General features: G+C 36.5%; 1 protein-coding gene and 1 long non-coding RNA gene across 2 annotated transcripts in view; one reads left to right on the top strand and one right to left on the bottom strand.

Annotated features, from left to right (window-relative positions):
* The window catches only part of UNC13C (unc-13 homolog C), a 612,072-nt gene that overhangs the window by 499,839 nt on the left and 84,371 nt on the right, over positions 1 to 27,862 (top strand). Inside the window, 4 exon segments of the mRNA XM_032342611.1 lie at positions 1,204 to 1,281; positions 5,736 to 5,813; positions 22,311 to 22,399; positions 27,644 to 27,793. Coding sequence (XP_032198502.1) covers positions 1,204 to 1,281; positions 5,736 to 5,813; positions 22,311 to 22,399; positions 27,644 to 27,793 — 395 coding nt within the window.
* The window catches only part of LOC116590608, a 30,860-nt gene continuing 15,194 nt past the window's right edge, over positions 12,197 to 27,862 (bottom strand). Inside the window, exon 3 of the long non-coding RNA XR_004285677.1 lies at positions 12,197 to 12,605. This is a non-coding gene — a long non-coding RNA (uncharacterized LOC116590608). The remainder of the gene's footprint in view (positions 12,606 to 27,862) is intronic.

Here is a 27,862-nt window from a genome sequence, read left to right on the forward strand (position 1 = left end):
CCCTATTTCCAGGTGTTCACCATGATCTTAAATGCCCATAAAACAAGTTCATAGTTCTGTTTGGTGAATTCAGGCTTTTCGAGTAAGAGATTAAGCTAAAGGAGAGATGTTTAGAGTATCTCCTGAATTGACCTGAGCCACAAAGAAAATTCAGATGAATACGTCATACAAAAAAGGAAACAAGTTTTTTTGTCCTTGGTTTTCTGTGAAAAGAGATAATCTTTATCTATAGTTAGTGTTGCTTTCTCTCTTCTAAGAAAACCATGTCCGCATTTGGTTTATGATCATTCAAGCTATATAAGTAAAACTGGTAGGATACAAATTCATCAATGTATCTTGAAGTAATTGAAATAGAATTTAACTAACACATGTGTTTGTTTTTTCCTTACTTTGCATAACTAGTGGAACAGAGGGCATCCTTCAGCTCACAAATAGTTATTAAATGGAGAAGGTAAATGCAAAATTAGGATGAAGAGGACAGAACAAAGGCAAAAATTAGGCAACATTTTTAGGAAATAATGCACCAATAACTAATTGAGTAAATTAAAGGTAAATGTATTGTAATAGTGTGATACAACAAAAGTCTTCAGAGGTGGTCTTTGATATTAATAAGGTTCCTTATCATAGGAAATTACTGAAAATATTCATTACTAAGGGGCATGTACAGGAATGCTCTGACAACACTTATAATTGTATAAGGTATTTAGGAACATTGTAGAAAGTTGAGAAAATTACCACAACAGTTTTGGCATGCTAAATGTATGTGTGGTAGGGATGAGAGAGGGGTGTAGGAACTGGAAACCAAGAGGAAGGAGTCAAAGAAAAGTTCAGTTATTAAGGAGGGGACAAAAAGAGCATTCGGGTCACTAGGTAGTAAGCATCCAAGCATAAAATCATGTCTCTTCTGCGTACTTAGTAAAGTTAGAAATAAAGAATTTCAGGATGGAGCAGATTATGTTAAAATGGAATGAATTAATGAGCTCATGTAGAATACCTTTCACATGTATTCAGAAATATTACAAATTGTTACCTAAGCATGGTGGTTTGAGATCCTTTTTTTGGCAAGGGTATACATTTAATCACTGCATCTGTCCCTCTCTTAGCTGAAAAAGACGTGAAAAGTTTGCGTGGATAGCATTAAGCTGGCTAGTGCGTGTATAACTGGATACATTTAACCAGGTACATTTCCTGTTTTTCCTCTAGACTATCAATAAAGTCCTGCTTCAGTATGCTGCGATCCTATCAAGTGACTTCAGTTCATACTGTGATAAGGAAAATGTGGTAAGTAAACCTGTGTCTGCTTTCACGTATTCCTCAGTTGAGATCCATTTTTTAAAAAACAAATGAGTAAGCAAGAGATTTTTTTTCTTTCTTTCTGTTTTCAAGGGTCATAGGGAATAGGGATCTCAAGAAATTGTTTGAATACTTCTCTGGGAATCCTGATCTGGCTACAGCACAGCAATCAGGGGAAGGTTGAGAGCATCTCAATGCCAAGCCAACTTGTGGTTTTCCATGACAATAGGAAGAAGACTCACATAAACAATTAAAAACCCACATAATCATAAAACAATGAAGCAGAGAACTAGGAATTAAAAACTTGTTTATGTTGATACCAGTCACAGAGTTTGGACACTGGTACAATTTAATTGAGTACAATTTTTCTTTCAGCTTTCAAATAAATTGAGAAAGATAGTTCGTGTAAGAAGTAATGCTGGTTTCTCCTCTAAATCATTAACTTAGCCTTTTCTTTTCTAGATGATTAAGAAAATCTTGGAACACTGGAAAAAAATTAATTTAGCAAAATGAAAGAAAATCTTTATAAAATTGAAACCAGCACTGCAACTTAATAAAAGGCACCAAGAGATAAACTAAAGCAAGATAAACTTAAGTGATATAGAGTATAATCAGTGGTAGTCTGTGGTAGAAAGAGAAATCTTTCCTATTCACCATATGTCATTTTAGGAGAATTATATTGGTAACATTATAGAAATGTTTTTAAAACACACAAAAAAATTTTAAAGAGGATTTTTAAAGAGGAAAATCAGTTTTGTTTTGTTTTGTTTTTTAAAACAGGATTTTAAAGGAGGAATATCAGTTTTTTCCTCCTCAAAAAATTAGTTCCCACTATCAGGCAAGTCTAAAAGAGAATTCTCAGTGAAACTTCATTGACCTCTGGCTGACAGCTCATTAATATAAGTCAGTCTTAATGGTTCTCGAGGGTCCCAGAAGATGCTTCTTTCTCTAAAATTAATATGCTGCCCAGAGATTTTATTAAAACTCGCAGATATCTCAGCAGTGACTTCTAACTGCTATTGGTTTATACTCTAATAGACAAGACAGGATATTTATTTACTGAACCTGTATATTTGCAATTAAATTCATAATAACATTTGAAAAGTAATATGTTGGAAATCAAAACAGTGCCAGATAATTTCAGGAACAATTCTGATTATATCAGGATAGCCAACTTGAAATTTTTAAAAGGTAGCTATGAATTACCAGGGATAGTTCTTGTCATTCAGAAAAGAAAAACAACCTTAAAGACAGCAGACTTTTCGCTGTATTATGAGTCAGCATTCTGTAGTTTATTTTTTAAAACGGGAGAAAAATCATATATCAATGTTTATTATTCTTTGTATTTTTCTGTATGTTTTATACTTTTAAAATCAAGTATTTATAAAGAAAGAAAACACCCTTGCAAATATTACAACACAGGAACTTTTCCTCAGTGCTTTTCTTTCCTAGTTCCTGATACCTTAAAGAATCCTAGACTCTCATTCAAATACCAAGCATCATTTCAGTATCTCCATGAAAGAATAGCAATAGCTTAGTGTATGCTTTCAGCTGAGATAAATTGAAGAAATTCTCTTGTAGATTCGTGCATGTACATATAACTATTTCTTTCATATCAAGAACATTAAAGTTATTTTTTTTTCTCAGTATATTTATGGGCATATGCCTATAACATCTGCAAATTGATCTAGAAACTTTTAAAGAGAGATATCCCCCTTAACATTTGCTTTCCCAGGGTTCAGAATTAAAGATGACAGTTAGAATGTCTGTAACAGAATATATATTTTCTCTAGCTGTGATGTTTCACCTTGAAAATGGATCACAAGTTTTTTAATCCATTTTCTCATACTCCAAAAATAACGCTGCAACACATATAAATCAGAATTATTTGATTTTGAATATTTTAAAAAAAACCTTTTTCAACTCACAAACATACTTTGGTCATAGAGAAATGGCCCTAGTCCCAACACAAATTTCATATTCATTACAGTTTAGGTTCCTAACTTTGTTACAGATTTAGATCAGATGAAATGCATTATGATATTTTTATGGGAAAAGCCAAACTGTATACAAATATAAAGATGACAACTTCAACATAGGTTATTTTATCTAATTAAACTCATCAACAAATGATGCTTCTGAATTAAGTTACTATTCTCTTTACTGTGTGTGTTTTCTGTTTTGTTTTCAGTACCTACAGAGGTGCTTAAAATAAAAGTGGTTTCCAGATTAGGTTTAAGGTAGATTTGTGTAATTCAGTCCTCAGTAGTGATTTGATAAATTGATTCCATAAAATTGATATTTCAACATTTCAAAGTCAGAGAAATCTTAATGAAAGAGAAGAGTCTCATATTTATTTTTCTCTCTCTCTAGATGACTGCATCTTTTTTCTATATGTAGCCTTACCTGGGGTCAGTAGCAATCCATGCATATTATTTATTATGTTTCTTGGTTGCTCTTTTCCATTGGAAATTGTCATATTAAGTGAGCCTATAGTTCATTTTGCTTCTTGGTTGTTCTTTTCCATTGGAAATAGTCATATTAAAAAAACTTGGAGGTTGGTTTTTATTTATACAACCAGGGCACTAAAGTACTAAAGTACTGTTTTGGGTACTAACGTACTGTTACATGTGCCAAAAAAAGATAAACTTAATATCTAATAATCATAGAAGAGTCTTCCTAGCTAACTTAGATCCATGGGGAGCAGAGTGATACAACATTTACCCATGCACTCTTCCTGGTTCTCATTAAGAGTCCTGGTCTTTCTTTGAGCTTCATTTCCTCCTTGTCAAATTCAAGCCAAATCTTCCTCTTCTGCAATGAAAGGGAAGAAAGAAAAAGAGAGAGAGAGAGAGAGAGAGAGAGAGAGAGAGAGAAAGAAAGAAAGAAAGAAAGAAAGAAGAAAGAAAGAAAGAAAATAAATCCTAATGACCCCATCCCCTAGTGGGGGTTCACTTTGCCTTTGGGTCAAGATGCTGAATCCATGAAAGTTCTGGCCATGCATACTGCGGAAAGTTTAAGCCTAGAGCAAGTGGCTCTCAGTCACAGCTGGGGACCAGAGTTATTTGTGGAATATTGTGGTTCAGCTTACTGAACAGAATCTATGGCAGATAAATCTTAGATTATCTGTGTTAGAGAAATAAAATATTTATATGACCGGAATCAAAGGAACAGAATCAAAGTTTAAAATTGTTTTCATAAATCGAAGTTTGGATGTGGTCACTTTAAGAATCAAGTAGAAAGTTTTTCAAAGGTCAGTAATGTGGTTGAAGCAATAATAAAATCTTTCCACTGATGTGTGCTAACACCTCCCTGTTGTCCTTTAAGTCCTTTCTATGCCTCTCTAATTCCTTATTGGCTCATTTCCCAGAAACTTGGAAGATATATCCATTTTCTTTTCCTCCCCAAAATCAACTGGCTTTTTGAATCAGAATGCAAGAAATAGAAATTATTCTGTAACTATTCTCAATTCCATTTTCCAGTGATAAATTAATTCCCATTATTCTAAGTCCGTATGTAGTCCTGTCACAAAGCTTTCCACCTGCGTGTTATTGTTCTATTTCCACCTTTTTGGAAACACGGCATCAAACAACATTTTTAAACATGTATTCTGTGGAAAGCTCTGTGAGGACTCTGGGATTAAGAAAAATCAGAAGACATAGCAGCATGCATGGTGCATTTAAGGTCAGTGGGTGAGACAGTGAAAAGCAATATAAATGTAAAGTCAAATAAAACAAATGTCAAGTGAGTGACAAAGGGATATAGTCTGGGAAAGAGAAAGCTCAAACCTGGAATGATGGATGTGATTCAGATAGGCAGTGAGGTTCAGGTGAAGAGGCCACATGCCAAGCCAGGTCAGAGTCTAGAAAGCACAGGTGTTTTGGGGGGAATAAGCTGCTTAAAGGTGAAAGTTACTCATATTTCAGTAGACAGAGTTGGGAAGGAAAAACTAGTTTGGAGCCAGATAATTAAGGGCCTTGAGTACTAATGTGCAGGCTTTATCTATAGCCAAAGAGTGTCGTCTATTAAATGTGTCTTTTTTTTCCCCCTCCCCTGGATTTTTAAAATTCAGATGGTGTTTTGGTTTTTTAAATGTGAAATACTGGTAAAATTAAACTATTAACTTTTTCTTAAAGTAAGTAAATCTCTAAACAGAATTCGGCTCAATGTTAATAATAAAAGAAATAGTAGTAGTAAGTTCCCTATGGTTTATTGTCTGGGGTATATTATTGAATTGCATTCCCCAAAATGGTAACATTTCCCCCTTCCATGCTTAACTTTTAAAAAGTAAAATGAAAATAGAAGGATTATTGCCAAATATAATAGGACATGAGTGATAGTTGTATACTTAAATCACATTTAAGGTAAACTTATTCAATAATTCAATTCAATAATTGTATGAAGGATTCTCACACCACTTTTTTTTTTTGCTTTATTTATAGCCCTGTATATTGATGAACAATATTCAGCAACTGCGGGTCCAGCTGGAAAAAATGTTTGAATCCATGGGAGGGAAAGAGGTGGGTATATTTTTATGCCTGTGTTTGCCAAAATATCTACTTAGAGATCATCAGCAGCATATCTCTTTGCTATAAAAAGTGTCAGTCAAGTTTTTTACATGAGTTAACTAAAGACAGGATATGATAATACTCTAAAACACCATTAACAACTGAAGTGATCATTAACCATAACAGAATACGGAACGTAAATGCTTTAGAAGTGTGAATGGCAGGAGGGAGATGGCCTGTAGCCTTCTGTAGTGTGTATGTGTAGATGTAGTTGTATGTACACAAATATGGACATATATGCTAATGATGGGTACAGTTCTACAAACTACAGATTATTTTTTCACCATATTACGCAATGTCAAGTTGGTATCAGACTTTATGTTCTGAGATGCGTTTTGTGGTGCTAGCAATTTTTGATGTATCAGTGGTTTATTGTTCACATCTAAAAGTCTCTGTCAAAATGTGCTGTGTGCTGTGTCTGTAATGTGTCGTGTCTTTGTCCAACATCTTTGACTTGCCATTCCCTGAGCAGAAGAAGGAAGGAGAAAGATTCTTTTATGAGGTTTGTGATAGTAAGCATCTTATCCTTTACCTGGCTGTCTCCCCTAAACCTAAAGACCATTGCACTTCTGATTTGTTCTCATTTGCTTGTTTGGATCAGGCAGACAGTGAAATGTTAGCTGTGCACCTGCCTCCTGCTGTTGCCACAGTTTTTCACGAACCGCCACGAGTGTCCAGGGACTTGGGGACTGGAGTTGATGCCAAGAGGGAAGGTCATGGGGTTGGCATTGTCCCACCCCACCCCCTCCCTAAAACAACGCCAAGGGCAGCTAGAATGTAGAAATGTTTCTGTTTCAGATTTCAATTACTGTGTTCCTTATTGTGGTAAGTGTACAACACGTATGTGAAGCGAGGTTGGATTTCGAAGCAAAAATCCCTTTTCCTTCTAAATTTACAAGGCTGAAAATGCTTCTTTTAAGAGCGGGCTTCTTCACGTGTGATGTTGCCGTTAATCCCAAGGACCCATTTGTCCATTTCCCTCTCTTAGAGCCTCAGTCTTTTGAAACTGAACTTGCCATTTAGGGTGCTACAAATGAGAAGCGCTAGGATCTGTGTGTGAAGAAGGTACAGAACTTCAAAAATGAACTTTCATGGGTTATGCTTCTGCTTCAGTGTCTGTTTATTATGGCTCCATTTCCTCACAGTGTGTTAGTGGTTTCTGCAGTGTGAGGGCATGAGCCTCATTTTTAAATTCTTTTGCTGACTTAGGTGAGCACAAACAACTGGGGATCATAGTTGGAGAGCCCCTTTTTAATTGGAATGATGTTTTATATTCAGACTTTAAGTCCACTTTCTGTTTGAAGAGCCATGAAGAGATCAGTGATTTCTTGTGGGAAATTCTGCCTCTTACTGAATTTTAAAGACCATAAACTGTGGAAGGATAAAGTTATATTTAAAATGCCACACTTCCAGAAATTTCTCCTAATGCTACTTCTGCTTCCTTACTCTCTTCCATTGTTGGACTCTAATGTGACTAATACCCAGCTGAGCTGAGTATTAATAAGACAAAGCAAACCTGTCCTTATAGGAAGCTGTGTGGGCCACGCTGCTCACTAACCAAAAATGTTGTGGGGCAGCTTAGCTTGTTCACCAAAACAAGAATGGATACTTTACCTAGCATAAAATGGCCAGTTGGCAGTTATGTGGGTTTCACATGAAAAATTTAGATACAACTCTATAGCTAAATCATAGGACTCTACTTATTGGAGAAAGTAATGAAGAAAGAAATCCTGGGGTTCATGCCTTCTACCCTCTTGACTCTTGCAAGGTCAGTTGCTAAATTCCTCATACATAATTTAAAGGGAAAATGCAATTCAGTGAATGAAATAATTGTCCAGTTTCTAACACTGTAATTTGTTAGGAGGCAGCAAGGACCCTAGCTCCTTTCTTTTCCTGCATTTAAATCTTATACATTCCTTCCCTTCCTCTCTCCATCATCTTTTGATGTTCTGTCTCCTTTCTATACACAGTTTCTTTTATCTTATGTTTTCTACTTTCACCTCATCATCTGTTACTGGAAAAAGCTTTCAGCACTCCCAGTCAGTACTGGCATGGGGACTGATGGAATGTCAGGAGGAAGCAAGACCTGAACTCAAGTCTGGGTGTCACATTGAACCTCCCACGAGAAAGAACTGTGATTGACACAGATTTATGTTAGAGTTGCTCTTTGCTACACTCGACCTCCTCAGGGCACCAGAATCTCAAAATAACAATCAGTTACCTGTAGATGGCAGGATGGACTTGGGTTGCTTAACTGGGGGCTTTTATAAGGATGGAAAAGGATTTTATGGAGAATGACACAACTGACCCTTTGATATGAGAGGTTTATATGGAACTTAATGCGGGCATGCTCTGCTCGGTGGCCTTGAGAGGGAGCGCAGCGTGTCCTGACGCCGGTTCTCCTCTCGCCCTGGAACTCCTTATAAAACCTTGACTGGTGGTGTTGGGGGAAGCTTCCCTGCCTCCTCCTTTTCCTTTTAGGAGTTTCTTAGCTTTTGTCCCCTACCGCTTGTGCTAGGATGTGCACTTCTTGCTGCAGAAGTCTAATTAACAAATGATGAATTGCTTACGTACTTGCTCAGTATCGTTTTGGATGCCACGTGTGTCTCCGCTGGCCCCTAACAGCAGCATGGCTCACCTGTCCCACCCCTGCCAAGTGCTCACCCCTCGCAGGCCCAGTTGCTTGATGCCATAGCTCTCTTCTGCTTGAACCTCCACTGTTGGGGTAGCTCTTCTCTCCTAATAGGATCAGCCTCTCTTCCCTCTGGAAACAAATATGTTGAAAACTTTTTTTTTTTTTTTTTCCTTAAGGCGGGAAAAAACCAAACAAACAAAACAAAACCCTCTTTTTCTGGGTGAGGCTGTTTCCTGTCGGGGGCTCCCAGGCAGTCCTAACCAGATTCTGTTACCACCTGCATGCATGATATCCTGGACGTCATGTGGGCACATTTTTTTCTTTTCTTTTTTTTTTTTTTATCTAGCGCCCTACTTAAAAGAGTAAAACAAACCACTAAATTTCTTTTCCTCTATTTTGACTTTCCCACACGCTTTCTTGTGTAAAGACGAGGAGCATGTTTTGACATGACAACTCTGATCACTGTAAAGAATAAAAAAAACATAATAAGTCACATGGGCCATGAAGCGAGTATAATCTTAGAAATGAGGCCTGGAGTCGTGTGTGTGTGTGTGTGTGTGTGTGTGTGCATTTCTTTAATAAAGCATCTCATGTGATTTTTCATGTGCATATTGTTTTGGGACACATTAACTAAACCAGATGAAGTAGCCAAGCCCTGGTATTGTGCTGGAAGTTAAATTATGTGCCCCACAATCGCCCTGCTTCATTATCAGTCTTTTTAAGACATAGTAATGGCAAAAATATTGTTGGGATGCCAGGTAGTAATTTTCATTACTAGTGAATGATCGTTTTATCATTCTCACATAGCTCAAATACCTCAAAAGTAAAATGGATGTACTTTGGTTTACATTACTTTAATAGCTTATTAAACTCAGTATAACTTAGTATAATTGAGTGTAGAGCAACTGCAAATAAATATACAACTTGTATTCATTTTTTCTTAAAAATAATATAGCTACAGCCTATGAAAAGGACTTTTTTGCATTTCCTTGATCTGCAATCTAATTTGTATAAGTACATGAGAAAGAAAATCAGATAATCCAAAATTTAATTTCATTTCAGGAAGTCGTAGGTATTTGTTATGGAGCTCTGGAGAACTTGTAGTAATTGACTTAGAAGAATTATGACCACGCTCTGTAAGCGGAAGAGGCATTACTCCTTCACAATATTGTATTGGCACAATCATCTGAACGATAGAATTCATAATTGTCCATAACCCTGCTAACTTCCTGACAGTATTTCAAATGCTAGAAGTTAGTCATCATTAAGACATTTAGGGGAAATAAAGGCATTTGTTCACTTACCTAAATTCTCTTAATTCTGTTGGCCACAAAGCAAACTAATTAGGCACAGTGGCAATATTATTTTCATTGCTGTGTCTCAAAAACATAATGAATTTCTTGATGCATTTCACCATGGTAGACTTTCCTGAACAGTGCCATGGAATCTGGAACATAACACCACATATCGTAAACATGTGTATATTTTCATGAGCAATTTAACTACACTTTTGTTTCAAAAAAGCATTGTCTATATGCTTTTGCATTTTTTTAATGTTGAATTTGAAGAGTTAGAAACTGCATCTGACTGAAAAGTGTATGCATGTAGCTGATTGAAATTCACTGTAAAACCTGTTAGCTGTAAGGACTTTGTCTTCAGCTAAGCAAATCCCCACTGGAGAGGACAGAAATGAACACCCATCATATTTTTCTGAGCATTATCCTTTTAACTTTATACTTGCTGGCAACAGGGGGATTGAAAGAGCACTGTTTTAAAGGAAATAATACTTTACGCTGATAGTTCTTGAACTTCAGTATACATCAGAAATGCCTGGGTTACTGATTAAAACACACATTGCTGAGTTCCATCCCTGGACTTTTTGATTCTGTAGGTTGGGCGGGGCCTGATTATGTACTTTCCTAACAAATTCCCAGCTGATGCTGTTCTACTGCTCAGGGGACCACATTTTGAGAATTACTTCTCTTTGTTTTCAGAACAGCTATCCAGTAATTAGGAAATGGCTCTGAGTGCCCCTTTGCCTAATATGGGCAACATATTTGACTGATCTACTTAATGCTTTGAATCTTGAGGACACAAATGATACCATATGTTTGAATCGGCCTTGAGACAGCATGCAGTCATAGAGGCAAATATCCTGTTGTATTAGGGCATGCAGTAATCCATAAGTATAGGTGACCAATTAGTAGTGATAAATTAACATTCAGAATTTTTCTTTAACATTTTAGACTTTATGCTTACATTTCACACATAATCTTATCAAAAGGTGGTGACATTGTATGGAGGCTAAGCTTTATGTTCAAGTTTCTGATCTGTCTCACCTTTTCTTCTTAATGTAAATAGTGATATGACTCACTAGTTAATACATTAATGAGAATCTACTATTTTCATCTTTTCCAGCAATTATAAAGCAAATTATAACATATGCATCAGATGTCTTAGATAAGAAAATAGACAATGTAAACTAGTTGTAGCTCCCTTTTAGTTCTAAAATTGTTTCCTAAAACAGTTTGCAAAGCTTTTTTTTTCCTATTTTATAGAAGAATCTGTTGTTGCCAGTTATATTTACCGAATCTATAGGGCAGCAGGAATTGAGATGGGAGTTTATTAATGGAGTCAGAACAATTAAAGTAATAAAGTTTGGGAGTTGGAGACCCCCTCACCTCCCCCCACCGCCCCCCAGCCCAACACTTTCTAAATTTAAAAATACCTTTTAAATGAAAGTTGTAACTGTTATATCTCGCCCTGCAACAATTCGAAAACTAAACTGAAACCTCTAACCTCTTAATGTGTACACAGAGTGCAAAGGTGGGCTGTCCTCTGGCTGAATTCAGTAAGAGCGAGCAGTTATTTTTAGATTTATGATGGCAGATAACAAGGAGAAGTGAGCGTTTGAGGTTGTGGCCTTTCATTCCAGCAGCATTCAGCTCTTACGGGGTTTCTCTCTCCTCAGAGTCATCTCTACAATTATGGTTAACAAATCGGACTTAATAGAAAATTAAAAGAATAATGAGGGCCAGAAGGGCAAATCGCATAGAGGTGATTAATAAATATGATTAAGAATGTAGTGCCTCTACCATGGAAAGTTCAGCTAGGTGCTACGCTTGTGAAATTAAGGCAAGGCGCTATCTAGGAGGTTTCGGGAAGAGTTTCTGGGCAGGTGACCCAGGTCACGATGAAGTACAGATTGAAGCAGGTGCTTCTGGTCACCCTCATTCCCCAGAGCATTCCCGGGAGAGCACAGGGTCACTCTTTTGCCATCGGGCCTCTTTTGAAGCTCGCCTGTCTCTGAACCTTAATAAAATTTGAAAGAGAATTCAAGCCACAGCCAGGAGGGAGGAAAAAACAAAAAAAAAGAATTTAACTGACATTTTCTATAATAGGCCTGTTTTATTGTCTTGTGATGCTCTTCTACTGTGATTGTCTGCCTTCACAAACCATCGATCCATGCAAACGAGACAAACTCACCTCTCTAACCCAGCCAGTTCCCGCTCTCTTCTCGTGGTTGCTTGGGGGGCCCTCCGGCACCTCATGCAAATGGCTGAGGGAATTGTGCCCCTACTGATTAATGCTCAACAGGTTCTCAGTGCAGTTCACTGAACAGACCACATTCACATCACCTAACAGCAGATGGACGCAGTAATCCGGACAGCAGAACAGGGAAGCCAGAGCGAGACAGGGTAATAAAGGCGGCTTTTAACAGAATAATTCCTGAACATCAGTTCTGTGTCTTGTTTCTTCTACCCTTGACTGAATCCTACTCTGTCTGGTTTCATGGTTAGTCAGCCAATAGACGGAGCTAAAAAGCCCAAAGTTCCTTCTCCGTCCAGTTATTATACTTATTTTTTTTAAATGAGGGTTTTCAGGAGAGACTGCCTTTAAAAGAAAAAAAAAAATGGCTTCTTAGTCTTCTGCTTCTCAATCCTCATGTGTCCCCAGATACGTCAGAGAGCATGGCACATTGCCTCAGTTTTCCGGCTTGTAAAAACGAGCTGGGGTGGTACCGTATGGTTTCTGAAATTCATTCTAATTCTAAAATTCTGCGGTTATAAGGACAATCTTGTTAGCAATCCAAAGAGTAGAGGCATAGTCTATAGGTAAGACAGAAAAAAAAAAAAAAACTTCCAGTTAAGAGAAACTAATGTCATGTTACTCACACAAGGTTTGAAGGTATCATTTTTTCCCAAGTACAGAGAAAAAGGAAAGGCATTTTTTCCCCCTTCAGTTGTCTAGGCTGAAGAACCTACCTTAACATATCTCAAAGGCATTTAGTTGATTTGAAGCACTGTGACAGTTGGATTTACCGCATACTCGCTTTAATTAGGATGAGAGACAGCTACTGACATTCAACTTTTGAAACCAGAAGTTAGAAGCATTAATTTATATAACTGATACTCTACCACAACAGTTCATGCAAACCTGAATGGCATAAAGAAAATGTCAGAGTCTGTTTCTTAAAATGGTCTTATTTTGTAAGTTCTTGGGGGAGAGTCTCTTCTAGAAGGAATCAAAAAGAAAAAAAAAAAAAAGACCCCAGGGTAGCATGGGTGGAGCTAGGACACTTTTTTTTTTTTTTTTTTTTAAATACAGAAGACCATGTACGTTTTTAAATTTCAGACAACGTACCATAGGCCCCATGCTGAATGCCATACCTCTACAAAGTGATTTAGGACATTCCAAGGAGAGCAATTTCCTGCTGGATTCACTAGGGAATGTTCAGTGATTCCTCAATCATATATTGTAAGTTGAGCTGACCATTTTAGGATGATAAATTCTGATCACATAGAAGGGTTGGAGAGAAGTTATATTAAGAAAAAAAAAAAAAAGCACACCCCAGATAAGATTATAATAAATTGTTTGAAGCACTTCCTTTGTTGAAAGCCAACTGGTGAGGTAGCAGGGTTACCCTTCATTAAAACAACTCTAGGTATAGTTAGGAGGATAGAATAAAAAAGGGAACAAGAACACAATTTTGAGATAATTGCATTATAATCTAGATGAGAAAAAATTCTGCATCAGAAATTGAAGAGGAGAGGACAGATAGAGAAAGTATTTCATAGATATCATCATATTTGGTATACAAGTGAATGTGGAAGGTAGAAGGCAAAGAGGAATCAAAGATGATTTTCAGATTTCTGCCTTAAACAACTGTATGCTATCAAGTCAGAGACATAAGTTAAGGATGGACAGGTAATAAGTTCACTTTTTGATATGTTGACATTTAGGTCATCCATGTAGAAAAGGTGGATAGGCATGAGAGAATATAGACATGATGCTCAGACCCCTGTTAAAGCTGTAGATATAGATTCAGGGGGTTGCTAACACAGGGGTGGGAGTTAAAAGACATAGGCATGGGTGTGATTGCTCAAGAAGAGAGAATAGAGTAAAAAAAAAGAGTAGATGAGGAAATGAAAATATTGATATCTAAGGAGTACAGAGAAGAATGAAAGTCAGAGACAAATGATAGAAAAATAGAGCTAGGAGAAGGTAGTCTCTACAGAAACAAGGAATAAAGAGCTTGAGAAAGCCAAAGTGAATGCAGCATGAATGGGCTGAATAAAGTCACTGGAAATCACAATTAAGAGATCACTGGTGATCTATATGTGAAAATTTCAGTGTTGTACTCAGCAGAAACTATACTAGCACAGTTAAATATTTAAGAAATAAGGAGACTGAACAATTTGGTCAAGAGAAGAAAAAAATTACTAACAAGATGTTGATGAGAAGAGAGTACAAAATAAGTTGGGGTTTTATTTTTTAAATTGTTCTTTTTTTTTTTACTTTAACAAAATACTGTTTGAGCACACTTAACAGGATGTGGTCATAGAGGTAAAGATAGAGGGATGGAAAATAGAAGGGGATATTTGATGGGATAAAATCCAACAGGAAGAACCAAGAGCTCAAGTTGAACAGTGTTTTCCTTGGAAATGAGACTTTCTTTTTCATAGAAAGAGTTATGAAATTTGCATTTATTAAAAGATTTTTCTGCAAAAATCTTCAGAGTGGAAAATCCATCAGTCTGATGATCCAATTTTAGACCCTGTGTAGATGAGGCTCAGGGAGTAATTAGTCTCCCTGCTCTGTACTGCTTTCGGGAAGCAAATAAGGTAACTCGAACACTGATGAGCTGAACAGGAGGAAAAATAACCTAGTAAACTGTAAACAACAGAAAGGAAATGAGATAGTAATGAAAAATGGAGAAAAGGAATCAAATTCACACAAAATATCTTCCTTCCCACAAAGATTTTATTTTTCAAGAGTTTGTGTTGAGCTTTCGAAAGAGTTTAAATGCCTCTTTCCAACTGACTAGTTACATCTCTAGCAAGAGTTTGATGGTTGGATATACAGTTGCTATTTTAAGAGGGTGAAACATTTACTCCCTTTACATCCCTTAGGGAGAGACTTCATGCTGGTAAAAAATGAACAAACAAAACATGCAGAGTGGATATGGTAATAATATTTTTAGAACCAGCTGAGTATCAAGACATAATCTGACTTGGTCTGACAATGAGACAAAAATTTGAAATCAGGACTGAGTTTGTAACTCCAGAATATATGGTTGCTAAGGAATGAAACATTTCAAACTCAAAAGTATTCTATTAATAGTCAATGCAAATTATGACTCCAAGAAGGAGCACTCTGGATATCAGGATTTCCGTTGAGGGAAAATTTTCATGCTTCTTTCGGCCCTCACCTACTTCCTCAAATATTTGGTGAATGCCTGGGCATCCTGGGACAGACACCCAGGATGGACAGTTAAGGAAGATAGATTTCAGTGGAAGAGATTAATCAGAGAACAATTAAAAGAGAGTTGTATAAAACATTGTAGTCAACAGCACAGTTGGTGCAGAAGTTAGAGCTCCTAACTGCGTGGGGCCAGAAACACGGGAAGTAGGGAGAATTGAGGTGATAGGTAAATTGTCTTTTAAAGGAAAAAAAGTAGGTCTTAAGGAAAAAGAACTTAAAAGATAACTTGCATGCTGGCTATCTCTTCCAGACATGTAATTTTTATTATCACAGCTCAGTGGTGTTACCTGCATGTTACCAGCCTTGATTTCGGGATTCTAAAACCCTTCATGGAAAGTGGTTAAGATCTGTTTTGAAAGCTTTACTGTAAATTCACATTTTGACTTCGTATTCTTAAATTTTCAATGTGGAGCCATTTATTGTTTATTTTTTGCCAGGGAAGTTGTTTAGGTACACATGGTAATTCAGTTTCTCATTAGAATAAATTTAATAACTGTTACTTTTGTTTTGTTTTTACTTTTTAAAAATTGTTTATGCACCACACCCAGTGCTCCATGCAATATGTGCCCTCCTTAATACCTACCACCAGGCTCACTCAACCCCCACCCTCCCTTCCAAAACCCTCAGTTTTTCTCAGAGTTCACAGTCTCTCATGTTTCATCTCCCCCTCCGAATTCCACCACTCACTTCTCCTCTCCATCTCCCCATGCCCTCCGTGTTATTCTTTATACTCCACAAGTAAGTGGAACCATATGATAATTGACTCTCTCTGCTTATTTCACTCAGCATAATCTCCTCCAGCCCCATCCAGGTTGATAAAAAATTTGGGTATTCATCCTTTCTGATCTCTATCACCACACTCTGATATATATACATACATAATACATACTACCATTGTAAACATGGACCATATCTTCTTTATCCATCTGTCTGTTGAAGACCATTTTGGCTCTTTCCATAGTTTGGTGACTGTGGCCTTTGCTGCCATGAACATTGGGGTACAAATGGCCTTTATTTTCACTACATCTGTATCTTTGGGGTAAATACCCTGTAGTCAATGGCAGGGTCATATGGTAGCTCTATTTTTAATTTCTTAAGGAATCTCCACACTATTTTCCAAAGTAGCTGCACCAACTTGCATTCCCACCAACAGTGTAAGAGGGTTCCCCTTTCTCCACATCCTCTCCAACACTTGTTGCTTACTGTCTTATTGATTTTGGCCATTCTGACTGGTGTAATGTGGTACCTCAATGTGGTTTTAATTTGAATCTCCCTGATGGCTAATGATGATGAACATTTTTTCATGTGTCTGTTAGCCATTTGTATGTCTTCTTTGCAGAAGTGTCTGTTCATGTCTTCTGCCCATTTTTTGATGTGATAATCTGTGGAGGGTTATCAGCCCTTTTTCTGTACTGTCATTTGCAAATATCTTCTCCCATTCCATGGGTTGCCTCTTTGTTTCCTTTGCAAAAGCTTTTGATCTTGATGAAGTTCCAAAAGTTCATTTTCACTTTTGTTTCCTTTGCCTTTGGAGAGATGTGTCTTGAAAGAAGTTGCTGCAGCCAAAGTCAAAGAGATTACTGCCTATGTTCTCCTCTAAGATTTTGATAGATTCCTGCCTCATGTTGAGATCTTTTATCCATTTCAAGTTTATCTTTACGTATGGTGTAAGAGAATGGTCGAGTTTTGTTCTTCTATATGTAGCTGTCCAATTTTCTCTTTATTGAAGAGACTCTCTTTTTTCCCACCGTATATTTTTTCCTGCTTTGTCGAGGATTAGTTGGCCATAAAGTTGTCAGTCCATATCTGGGCTCTCTACTCTGTTCCACTGGTCTACGTGTCTGTTTTTGTGTCAGTACCATGCTGTCTTGGTGATCACAGCTTTGTAGTAAAGCTTGAAATCAGGCAACATGGTGCCCCCAGTTTTGTTTTTCTTTCTCAACATTTCCTTACCAATTGGGGGTCTCTTTTAGTTCCATACAGATTTTAGGATTGTTTGTTCCAGCTCTTTGAAAAATATTGGTGAAATTTTAATCGGGATGGCATTGAAAGTATAGATTGTTCTAGGCAGTGTAGACATTTTAACAATGTTTATTCTTCCAATTCATAAGCATGGAATGCTCTTCCATCTTTTTTGGGTCTTCTTCAATTTCTTTCATGAGTGTTCTGTAGTTCCTTGAGTACAGATCTTTTACCTCTTTGGTTAGGTTTATTCCCGGGTATCTTATGGTTCTTGGTGCTATAGTAAATGGAATTGATTCTCTAATTTCCCTTTCTGGGAAGCATTAATCATGCTTAATGCATGCTTTTGATGACTACTTCAATCTCATTACTAGATATTTGTCCATTCAGATTGTCAGTTTCTTCCTGATTCAATTTTGGAAGTTTATAGGTTTCCAGAAATGCATCCATTTTTTTGAGGTTGCTTAACTTATTGACATATAACTGTTGATAATAATTTCTGATGATTGTTTCTATTTCCTTAGCATTAATCATAATCTCTCCCTTTTCATTCATAATTTTATTAATTTGGATCCTCTCTCTTTTCTTTTGGATTAGTTTGGCCAGTGGTTTATCAATCTGATTGATTCTTTTAAAAACCAACTTCTAGTTTCATTGATGTGTTCTACTATATCTCTAGTTTCTAACTCATGGATCTCTGCTCTAATCTTGATTATTCCCCTTCTTGTGTGTGGGGTTGGCTTAATTTGTTATTGACTTTCTAGTTCTTTAAGGTGTAAAGAGAGCTGGTGTATTTTGGACTTTTCAATTTTTTTGAGGGAGGCTTGGAGGCTATGTATTTTCCCCTTAGGACTGCCTTTGCCATATCCCATAGGTTTTGGACTGATGAGTCTTCATTCTCATTGGTTTCCATGAATTGTTTAAGTTCTTCTTTGATTTCTTGGTTGACCCAAACATTCTTAAGCGGGGTGTTCTTTAGCTTCCAAGTGTTTGAATTCCTTCCAAACTTTTTATTGTGGCTGAGTTCCAGTTTCAAAGCATTCTGGTCTGAGAATATGCAGGGAATAATCTCAATCTTTTGGTATTGGAGCTGTGGTTTGTGACCCAGTATGTGGTCTATTCTGGAGAAAGTTCCATGTATGCTCGAGAAGAATGAGTATTCTGCTGTTTTAGGATGGAATGTTCTGTATATATCTATAAGGTCCATCTGGTCCAATGTGTCATTCAATGTTCTGTTTTAATTATTGATTTTCTGCTTGGATGATCTATTACTGATAGTGGTGTGTTAAAATCCCCTACTATTAATGTTTTCATATCAATCAGACTTCTTATCTTGATTAATAGTTGGCTTATGCAGTTGGCTGCTCCCATATTGGGAGCATAAATATTTATAATTGTTAGATCTTCTTGGTGGATAGACTCTTTAAGAATGATGTAGTGTCCTTCCTTATTTCTGACTATAGTCTTTAGTTTGAAATTTAATTTATCTGATATGACAATCACTACCCCAGCTTTCTTTTGAGGCCTGTTGGCATGAAAGATACTTCTCCATCCTTTCACTTTCAGTCTGGATGTATCTTTAGGTTCCAAATAGTTCTTTTGTAGACAGCATATGGATGGGTCCTGTCTTTTCATTCAGTATGCAATCCTGTATCATTTTATGGGAGTATTTAGGCCATTCACATTGAGAGTGACTATTGGAAAATATGTTTTTATTGACATCATGTTGCCTGTGAAGCCCTTGTTTCTATAGTTTGTCTCCATAGATTACTGTTCTATGTCACTCTTGCCTTCTTTCTTCTTTTATAAACCAACTCCCCCCCTTAATATTTCTTGTAGTGACAGTTTGGTGGTCACATTCTCTTTTAAGCCTGGCTGGTCTTGGAGATCTTTATTTCTCCATCCATTTTGAATGTCAGCCTTGCAGGATAAAGTATTCTTTGCTGCATGTTCTTCTCATTTAGTGTCCTGAATATGTTTTGCCGCCCTTTCTGTCTTGCCAGGTTTCTGTGGACAGTAAATAACTGTTACTTTGAATGCTTGGTTTCTTTGTTGTTGTTGTTTTTTTTTTCATGTTTGTGTATGTGTGTGTGTGTGTGTGTGTGTGTGTGTGCTTTTAATAACTAAACAACACTACAAAAATGCAAGTTAATTTTGTTATTTGATACCATATTACAGTTAGAACCTAGCTAAGTTTTAAATCTTGGAGGAAATAAAAATCAGGTAGTCTTTTACCTTTTCAAAGTAGCCAATAATTTCTAAAACAAGCTGTGGGTAACTTAGGTAATAAAGCCTGATAACCCAAGTTATGATTCTTTACAAACTTTAGGAAGTTTGTAGTAGCAAGGAAAATTTTTCCAATACAGGTACATAAAGAAATGCAGAATTCAAAAATCGGTTACTTTTCTGCCTAAAGAGATTGTTTTATAACTAGATGAGTATGATATTTATAACAGTTATTATTACAAAAGACCTTCAATTTAGCTTCATAATACTGAATACTGTTTCAGTGGTTTAATGGTATGATTTGGATCAGATAAACATCAAGTACTTAACTAAAACTTTCCTTTTTTTTTTTTTTTTTTGGGCGGGTTACATGACAGAGGTGTTTGTCTCCACCTACTTAGAAACTTAAGCTTCTCTTAGGAAATGGAAACTGTCATCCAATATTGAAATTGCTATAGATTTGACAGTTTCAGATTTTCAAGCAACGGCCAATTCTGTGATAAGAAATTTCCATTCACAAAATACCAAAGTGGACTAAAATAATTTATGGGAAAATAGCATAATCTCATCCAACTGACCTACCTATTCTTTGTGTTTATGACTTTAAAGTCATTATCTTAACAAGTGAAAAAACCATCAATATATATCAAACTAATAGGAAAACTGAGCGCACATTTTTAATTAAGAAGTAACCCCATTTCCTAAAGAAAACTCTACTCTCATAGCCATTTCCTTGGAGACGGCAGATGTGTTAGTGGAGAACTACCGTCTGTCACCCCAAGTGGCTTACCAAAGAGTGGGGAGCCTAAAGAAAATGATGGAAGGACTTCTCTCTCATTCTTATTCCCTCACAATCTTACCCAAATGAAATCAGGTTAAAATTGCTATTAGGTCAATGGCAAGACAATAAAATAAAATAAAAATAAAAACCCAGGCTGCATGGTTCCCTAGGATTAGGACAGGAAATCCACAAATGTCTTCCTGGTTGAAGTTCGAGGAGTTAAGGTTTATTAGGCTATTTGTGTTTTAAATGCCTGTAAATGTCTTTTTAAAGTACATACCTTCTAATTGTCTTCCTGAATCACTGCCTTACAACCAGTTATAGCTTAATGGAACTCTCAGAAAGTATGAGACTCAAGGATATTCCAATTTTCCAACTCCTAGAGAAATTAATATTTGTTATACTGGCTTGTGTGCTGTGGGTAAGAGCTGGAACCCTGTCTATTGACAGGGACAGAAAAAAGATAAAGTCCAGAAGAATCACATCAGCTCTATAAGGGCAGAGAAACTAACCAATGTGGAAACCACCTGATTTTGAGTCAAAGCTGACATCAAGGATTGGTCTGATATAATCAACAGTTAGATGCCAAATGGAGTTTTTTATTTCCATTCAAGTGTTTTTAGTTGTGTTAATACAAGCTTGTTGAGATATATAAATATTACTTCTTCCTAACATTTTCTTAGTACTAGAAAACACTCCTGGAGGATTACAGTACTTAATGACCAGTGTATACTGGGATATTAATTGGTCCTAGGCTTGCTCCCAGGAGTTTAAATTGCTATTGGGTCCTGCATTTTTACTGTCCTTCTTAGGTTCTCCTGTTTATACTAAGTCCTCCTTTAATTTTTTCTACTCCCAAAAGTTGGCTTTATCCTATCCCTACTTTTCAATAGTAGATCAGCTTATATAAGAATTATAGATTCTTATACAAGAATTATATATATTTTCCTTGGCAGGAAAATAATTTCTAAAGATTCAAAGGAAGGATGACTTAAATTTCAAAGAATATTCTAGGTTGCTTTACATGAATTCCTATCAACTTGAGACAATGCGTCTCTTACAAGTCATTCTTTTTTTGACAACTAGTTTGCAAAAACACACTTACTGAACAGAATAAGTTTCTAAAGTGCTAGTAGAGTTTCGGTTGATCCTGAACTTTAATTACAAAAAAAATTCTGTCAGTTAATAGACTGATGTATTTGTTTATGTTTATGCGTAGTACAGGTTTTTTTGTAATCATTAACATTATTTTAAGAACTAAAACTAAGTAAAAAGAATAGGTGCCTTTTAAAAATTTGCATTGGAAAAATAAGTTTCAGATATGTTATCTTGATTTCATTATTTTTTCTTTTGACCCTAAATTTGCTCAAAAGTTTAACTTCAAACTATAAATATTTGAATTCTTAAAGAAAAATGAAAACAAAATGAGAAACACTGGATCTTGAATTCTGAACTGCAAATTGGCATTGAGGAAGAAAAGTCAGGCCTATCACCTCAGAGAAACATTAGAGGACTTGGATAATTTATTTTTCCTATTCTTTTAATTTCATAGTTACACAGGATAGTTAGACAACTATGAAGTTGTCTTCATAGTTGAAGGCATATATAAAAATGCCTTAAAATAAGCTACAATTGAATACTCAAAAATTATTTTTTCTTACTGTCTCTTAAATTTGTAATGGGCCTGTGTATTTACAGGGATATTAAGGATTGAAATACATTTTGAAGCAACATGTGTATTTGACTAATGTATTATATGATATATTTTCAAAGTTATGAAATCACTGTGTTCCAGAGATTATCTTGTCATGCCTTGCATCCCATTGCTGTAACCAACAAAGGCTTTGTTATGTAGTTCTTATTTCTAAGCATGCCATGCATTTCGATCAATTTTTTTTCATATATATCGAGAATTTCCTAAATTTTTCACTTGAATTCAAAGATCGAAAAAGGAACGGAAAGAAGGTATATATGTTCTGTTGTTTGAAGTTTGCCTTGTAGCAAGCAAAACACTTGTAGGAGAAACAAAAGCATGCTTTCTTAGAACTCCAGATTAATACTGTTTATGGTCTCTCTGCAGCTAGATCCTGAAGCTAGTACTATTCTGAAAGAACTTCAGGTTAAACTCAGTGGGGTTCTGGATGAGCTAAGCATCACTTATGGTGAAAGGTAAGTTGACCTGAGTAGTTACTAACCAACTGTGTTCGGTTTCAGCTAATAGTAATCATGCTTTCAATGCTGTTTCTCTCCTCTGACGGGTAAATCCATTTAACTTCAAGAATCTATCCAGGCATTAGCTCATCTGACCAATCTTTCACAACTGCACAATAACCTGATGTCTTGCTACATGTTCCCCAGAACTCGGTGTAATCCTTCAGTTGGGTAGCACATACAACACTATGCTTCAAATTCTGGTTTACTTGCCTGTCTCCCTGACTTTACTGGTATACATCTTAAGGGCAAAAACCACGTGCCTCATTCCTACATGAAATTCTAGTATTTAGAGCTTAGCAATTGGCTGTTGAAAGAAAGGGAGGGAGGGAGAAAGGCACGGAGAAAATCTTTACATACAAAAGAAGACTGACCTGCCTTTAAGCCATTTATATCAATGTAGTTGAACTTCCAAATAACTGAATCCAACCCCATAACCTAATTAAGTCAGGGTTCTAGGTTTTAGGGCTTAGGAATCTTAATGTAATTACCTCATGGGAGAGTACTGGCAAATTCTTTTTTCATATTTTTAAAAAATTAACTTTGTTTGTCTATAGTGTGGCTCTAAGGAAGGAACAATTCATCATCTGAGATAAACTTCACTTTGGTCCTATATGAAAAGGTCATTATATCATCATCAAATGTTAGAATAGACAGAAAAGCAAACACATCTTTGGAGAGGTTTATTAATTTCATATAGAATTTGCTTTAAATATTAGTTCAATAAATGTTGACTTATTGTGTTCAGTTCTCAAGTGACACTAGAAAAATTGCTCTAATGGTGAAGGCTAGCTATCTCTTTGAACACCACTCATCATTTATTAATGGATTTTGGAAAGATACATGCTTAATAAACATTTATTGATTAGATACGCTACATTTATATCAGAAAGACTGAAAAGAAAAAGACACTAAAAGCCTCATGTAGATTTTTTCAAATATAGCAATGATGCAAAGTAAAAAAAAAAAAAAAATCCCACACTGGCCTTTTCTTTATTATCAGGGGGATGTTCATTGTCTTTATACAGCCCACCTTCATAGGTGACGAGCCAGAGATAGCCTTATGCATTGAGTTCAGGGTGACTGCTCTGCCTTCTGTTTCATGTTTTTAGCTGAACTGGATGAGTCTGCTTACTTGGCCTAGATGTTAATAAGCAATTTGAAGGTTCTGTTTACCTGGAGGTGGAAATGTAGACATTGTCCCAGAGACATGGGAGCTCTTTGGCTCCGACTCGAGTGATACTTAGTTGATGGGGCGTTTGGTCAGCCAGTTCAGCCTTACCTCTCTTCATTGTAGTTGTGAATTAATATGTGGTTAGCAAAAGACTGTGGCCTTCAGCTGGAAAGGCAAAAATAGAGGTTATTTAGCAAAGTCAGGGAAAATAAAAAGGTGTCAGGGAGAGCAAGGGGTGTTCAGAACCTCCTGGGAAATAAGATGTCTAAACAGAATAGTAATCAGAATAGAAATAGAAAAAGCATATTCAAATTACTTTCTGTAAATAGTCAAGTCATCCTTAGGAAAAAATCGTTTTTTTAAAAAGATTTTGTTTTGTTCTGTTTTGTTTAATGAAAGGGAGTTCAGGTTACAAAGGCTGAAATAGGAATTATGATTTAAAAAATTTACGCAAACTTCAGTTATAAAATAAGGAATGGTGCTCTTAGAAGGGCACTGGAGGTATTTTGCTCCTGTGAAGCCAGCCGTTTTAACCTAGGTATGAAACTCCCCATTACCCTGTAGTATGGCTTCATTATTTTTTAAAATATAGGAACAAATTTAATATTTTGTGAAATTAGGGCTAGGATTATTGGAATAAACAACCGACATGCCCTGCTTTTCTTATAAAAAGAATGATTATTATATATCTGTTGGTATCAATTTATTTCTCCCACAACTACCCAGATCTACATCACACACACACAGGGTGGGGAGCAAGTCTGTAATGCTCAGGGTGACCATGCTGTGAAATCAAACTGGATCATTTTAGTCTGAATCTACCCTCTTTAGAGTCCTAATTAGCAGCTTAGAGCTTTAAAATCAAGTGCATAATTAATTGTCCCAAACCTATTTTATGTGGTGTTCTTAAAACCCACAATTAAATAATCCTAGCGTGTGTTGCTGGGAGGATAATTGCACATCACAGGACAGCCAGCGCAGACCCAAACCACACATCTGAAACCTGGGTTTCTGGGTTCTTGACACACCACGGAGTACCCACTTGTGACTGAAACTAAGTGATGTCATTTCAGTGATATCTTAAAGATGTTCGTACATTTTTCAAAACTGGTGCCACTTTGGTTTTTGCTTACACTTTGGACTTTGGCTTTTGGTTTACTACATTTCTTTTAATGATGCCTTTGGTACCAGGGGCTAGCTGGGTTATATAAAGAATTCAGGAACATTTCCTAGGAATATTCCCTTTAGTATTTGGTTTCATGAGTGCTCACAAAATCCATCAATATTTACTGGTACCACTTTTATTCAAGCTGATTACTAAAGACCTCTCCAACTAAGAAGTGGATAGAAAAAAAGTATTTTGGACAAATTTACCAAAAATTGATTCACCCTGAATTAATGCTAAGATAAAATGTCATTATCTCTGATAAACTGATAACCCTTCCTCTACATACATGATCTCACACACACAGAGCTGGCTTCCAGTGGGAGTTCACCTGTTGGAGGAGAACTCATTTAAACATCCTTGTAACATGACTGTCATACCTTCTGCTCAGTCTATCCTCCACCCTAATACACTGATTTGACAATCAGTGCAAAAGAAAGTAGCTATTTCAAAGGTTATTATTACTATAGTCAGCAGGATCATTGATGACCCAGTGGGAATCAAACTAGTTCAGATTTTCCAACATTATGTACCTTTCTTTTCTATTGTCCCAAGTAGTTACCATCTCAGTCCTCAATAAATACACACACTACCGCTTAAATTTCTCACCTTCTCCACCATGCCCAACACTACCTTCCTCCATAACCACTGCCTGACAAGAATCCAAAGGCAGGCCTAGCCAGATCAAAGCCAAATGTTCACACATTTGGATTCCTTTGGACCTGAATCTGAAAGAGACGCATAGTATTTTTAAATATTTGTAGAAGGCATGCATGCATTGATAAATATTTATATTCTTTCTATTTAATAATGGAAACAATATATAGTGAAAATTCCTAAACTTCTATATAAAATTTTAGAAATTTGTACAGTTGGATACTTGTCAAATAATACGAACCCTATAACCTTTGTGTGTGGAGAAAGGACAGACTTGATTGCAGTACTTCATAAGATGGACTCTTCCCTTTTAATTATCAACATTCTAGTGACAGAACTGTTTCCCAGACTTTCATTTATCCCCATTCTCCTAAATGTTTTTTTTTTCCTGCCTGCCTGTATATCTTTTTTTTTTTTAATTTTTATTTATTTATTTGACAGAGAGAGATGACAAGTAGGCAGAGAGGCAGGCAGAGAGAGAGGAGGAAGCAGGCTCCCTGGAGAGCAGAGAGCCTGATGCGGGACTCGATCCCAGGCCCCTGAGATCATGACCTGAGCCGAAGGCAGCGGCTTAACCCACTGAGCCACCCAGGCGCCCGTGCCTGCCTGTATATCTGTTATAATTACTCCTCTTGTTGGAAATATGAAGGTGACAGACAAAATAGAGGAATGGTGGCAATGATGAGTCTCCATTATTTAACCCACTGAGCCACCCAGGCGCCCCGAGTCTCCATTATGTAAATTGCTTACTTTGTGCCAGTTACTTTTGCAAGGGATATAAAAGATGAAAAAGAATGGTAAAGATGACTTCACAGAGTCATTTAGATTCTCAGAGTGGTGAGGTAACAAAAGCGGGCGGAAGGAGGAGAGTCCTTCATACATTCCGCCATTTTTTTCTTGAGCCGCCTCTTTGTTCATCGTGTTCCATGGTGTGGCTATACAGCGCTAAAAGAAGTAAAAAAAAAAAAAAAAGTCCCTGCCCTCATGAAGTTTACATTCTATTTGGGCAACAGGCAATGAACAAATAAAGAATAAAGAATATGCAATGTGTCAAATAATTACTATACACACACACACACACACGCATGCATGCATGCAATTAAGAAAAAAAAAAAAAGAACTGCAAGGGAATGGTGAATGATAGAAATGTCATTTCAGACTGAGTTCAAAAGGACCTCTCTAAGGACCTCACATTGGGCATATGCCTGAAATAATTGAGGTCAAGAGACCCATAAGAAATTTCATGGAGGAGGGGACATAATAGTGGCCATGAGGTAAGAATGTCCTCAGAGATTTCTAAGAACACTAAGATTTAAGATACTTTATAATGATTTGCTAGTGGATACTGGGTATGAGAGAAATTCATTAGACTTCTAAGTGGAAAGCTTTTGTAGACATGGAGCTCACATTAGAAGTCAGGTCTGCTGATGTGTTTTGGAATTACCAGTATATTGATGGTGTGAAAGCCATGAAACTAGATACAATTGCAAAAAAAAAAACAAAAACAAAAACAAAACAAAAACAAAAAAACAAAAACTCTATTTGATGGAGAAATGGAGTAATCCAATTATCCAGCATAGAGGGTTATAGTGTAGGGTTGCCGGATGAAATACAGGTTTTACACAATTAAATCTGAATATCAGATAAACAGTGGACGTATCTAGTATACATATGTCTGAAACATTGCTTGGGAAATACCTGTACTAAAGAATCATTCATTATCTGAAATTCAAATTACCTGGGTATCCTGACTTTTCATTTGCTAAGTCGGGCCACCAACTCCAGTTGTTAGAGGTCAAGTAATAGAGAAAGAAGCATAGCCAATGAGGTTAGAGGGAAGCCAAGAGGGTATGGAGTCCCAGATACCAAGTGAAGAATGTGTACCTACAGGCCGAGAATCTTTCAAGAGCGGTCATTTTCCCAAACAGTGCTCAGAGGAACATCTCAACTATTACTGTGAGAGATGGGGGCCGCATGAACCCCCACTCAAATTAATTCAACCCAAAGAGCATTCCTTTTATCTGCTTTATATATATGGGTCCCAAGTAAGATTTCCTCCTTCAGACCAGAAGTCTGAAGACTAATCAGCAAGGGAATTCACACCATTTGGAGCCAATCAGACTCCTCAGAGTTGAATTAAACTGACACAGACAAAGAAGTCATAAGTGCTTGCTTTTATTTCAGAATTTATATTCCTTATTTTTAGTTTCCAGCTTATCATTGAAGAGTGTATAAAACAGATGAGTTTTGAACTAAACCAAATGAGAACAAATGGAAATGCTGCCTCAAATAAGAACAGTGCAGCAATGAATGCAGAGATTGTATTAAGACCCCTCATGGACTTCTTGGACAAAACGTAAGTCTTCCACCTGGTTTTCTCTTTAACCACTACCCTCAATTTGATTGATATGGGGTTAAGGAAAAA

Source organism: Mustela erminea, chromosome 5 (assembly GCF_009829155.1).
Source record: "Mustela erminea isolate mMusErm1 chromosome 5, mMusErm1.Pri, whole genome shotgun sequence".
Lineage (NCBI taxonomy): Eukaryota > Metazoa > Chordata > Mammalia > Carnivora > Mustelidae > Mustela > Mustela erminea.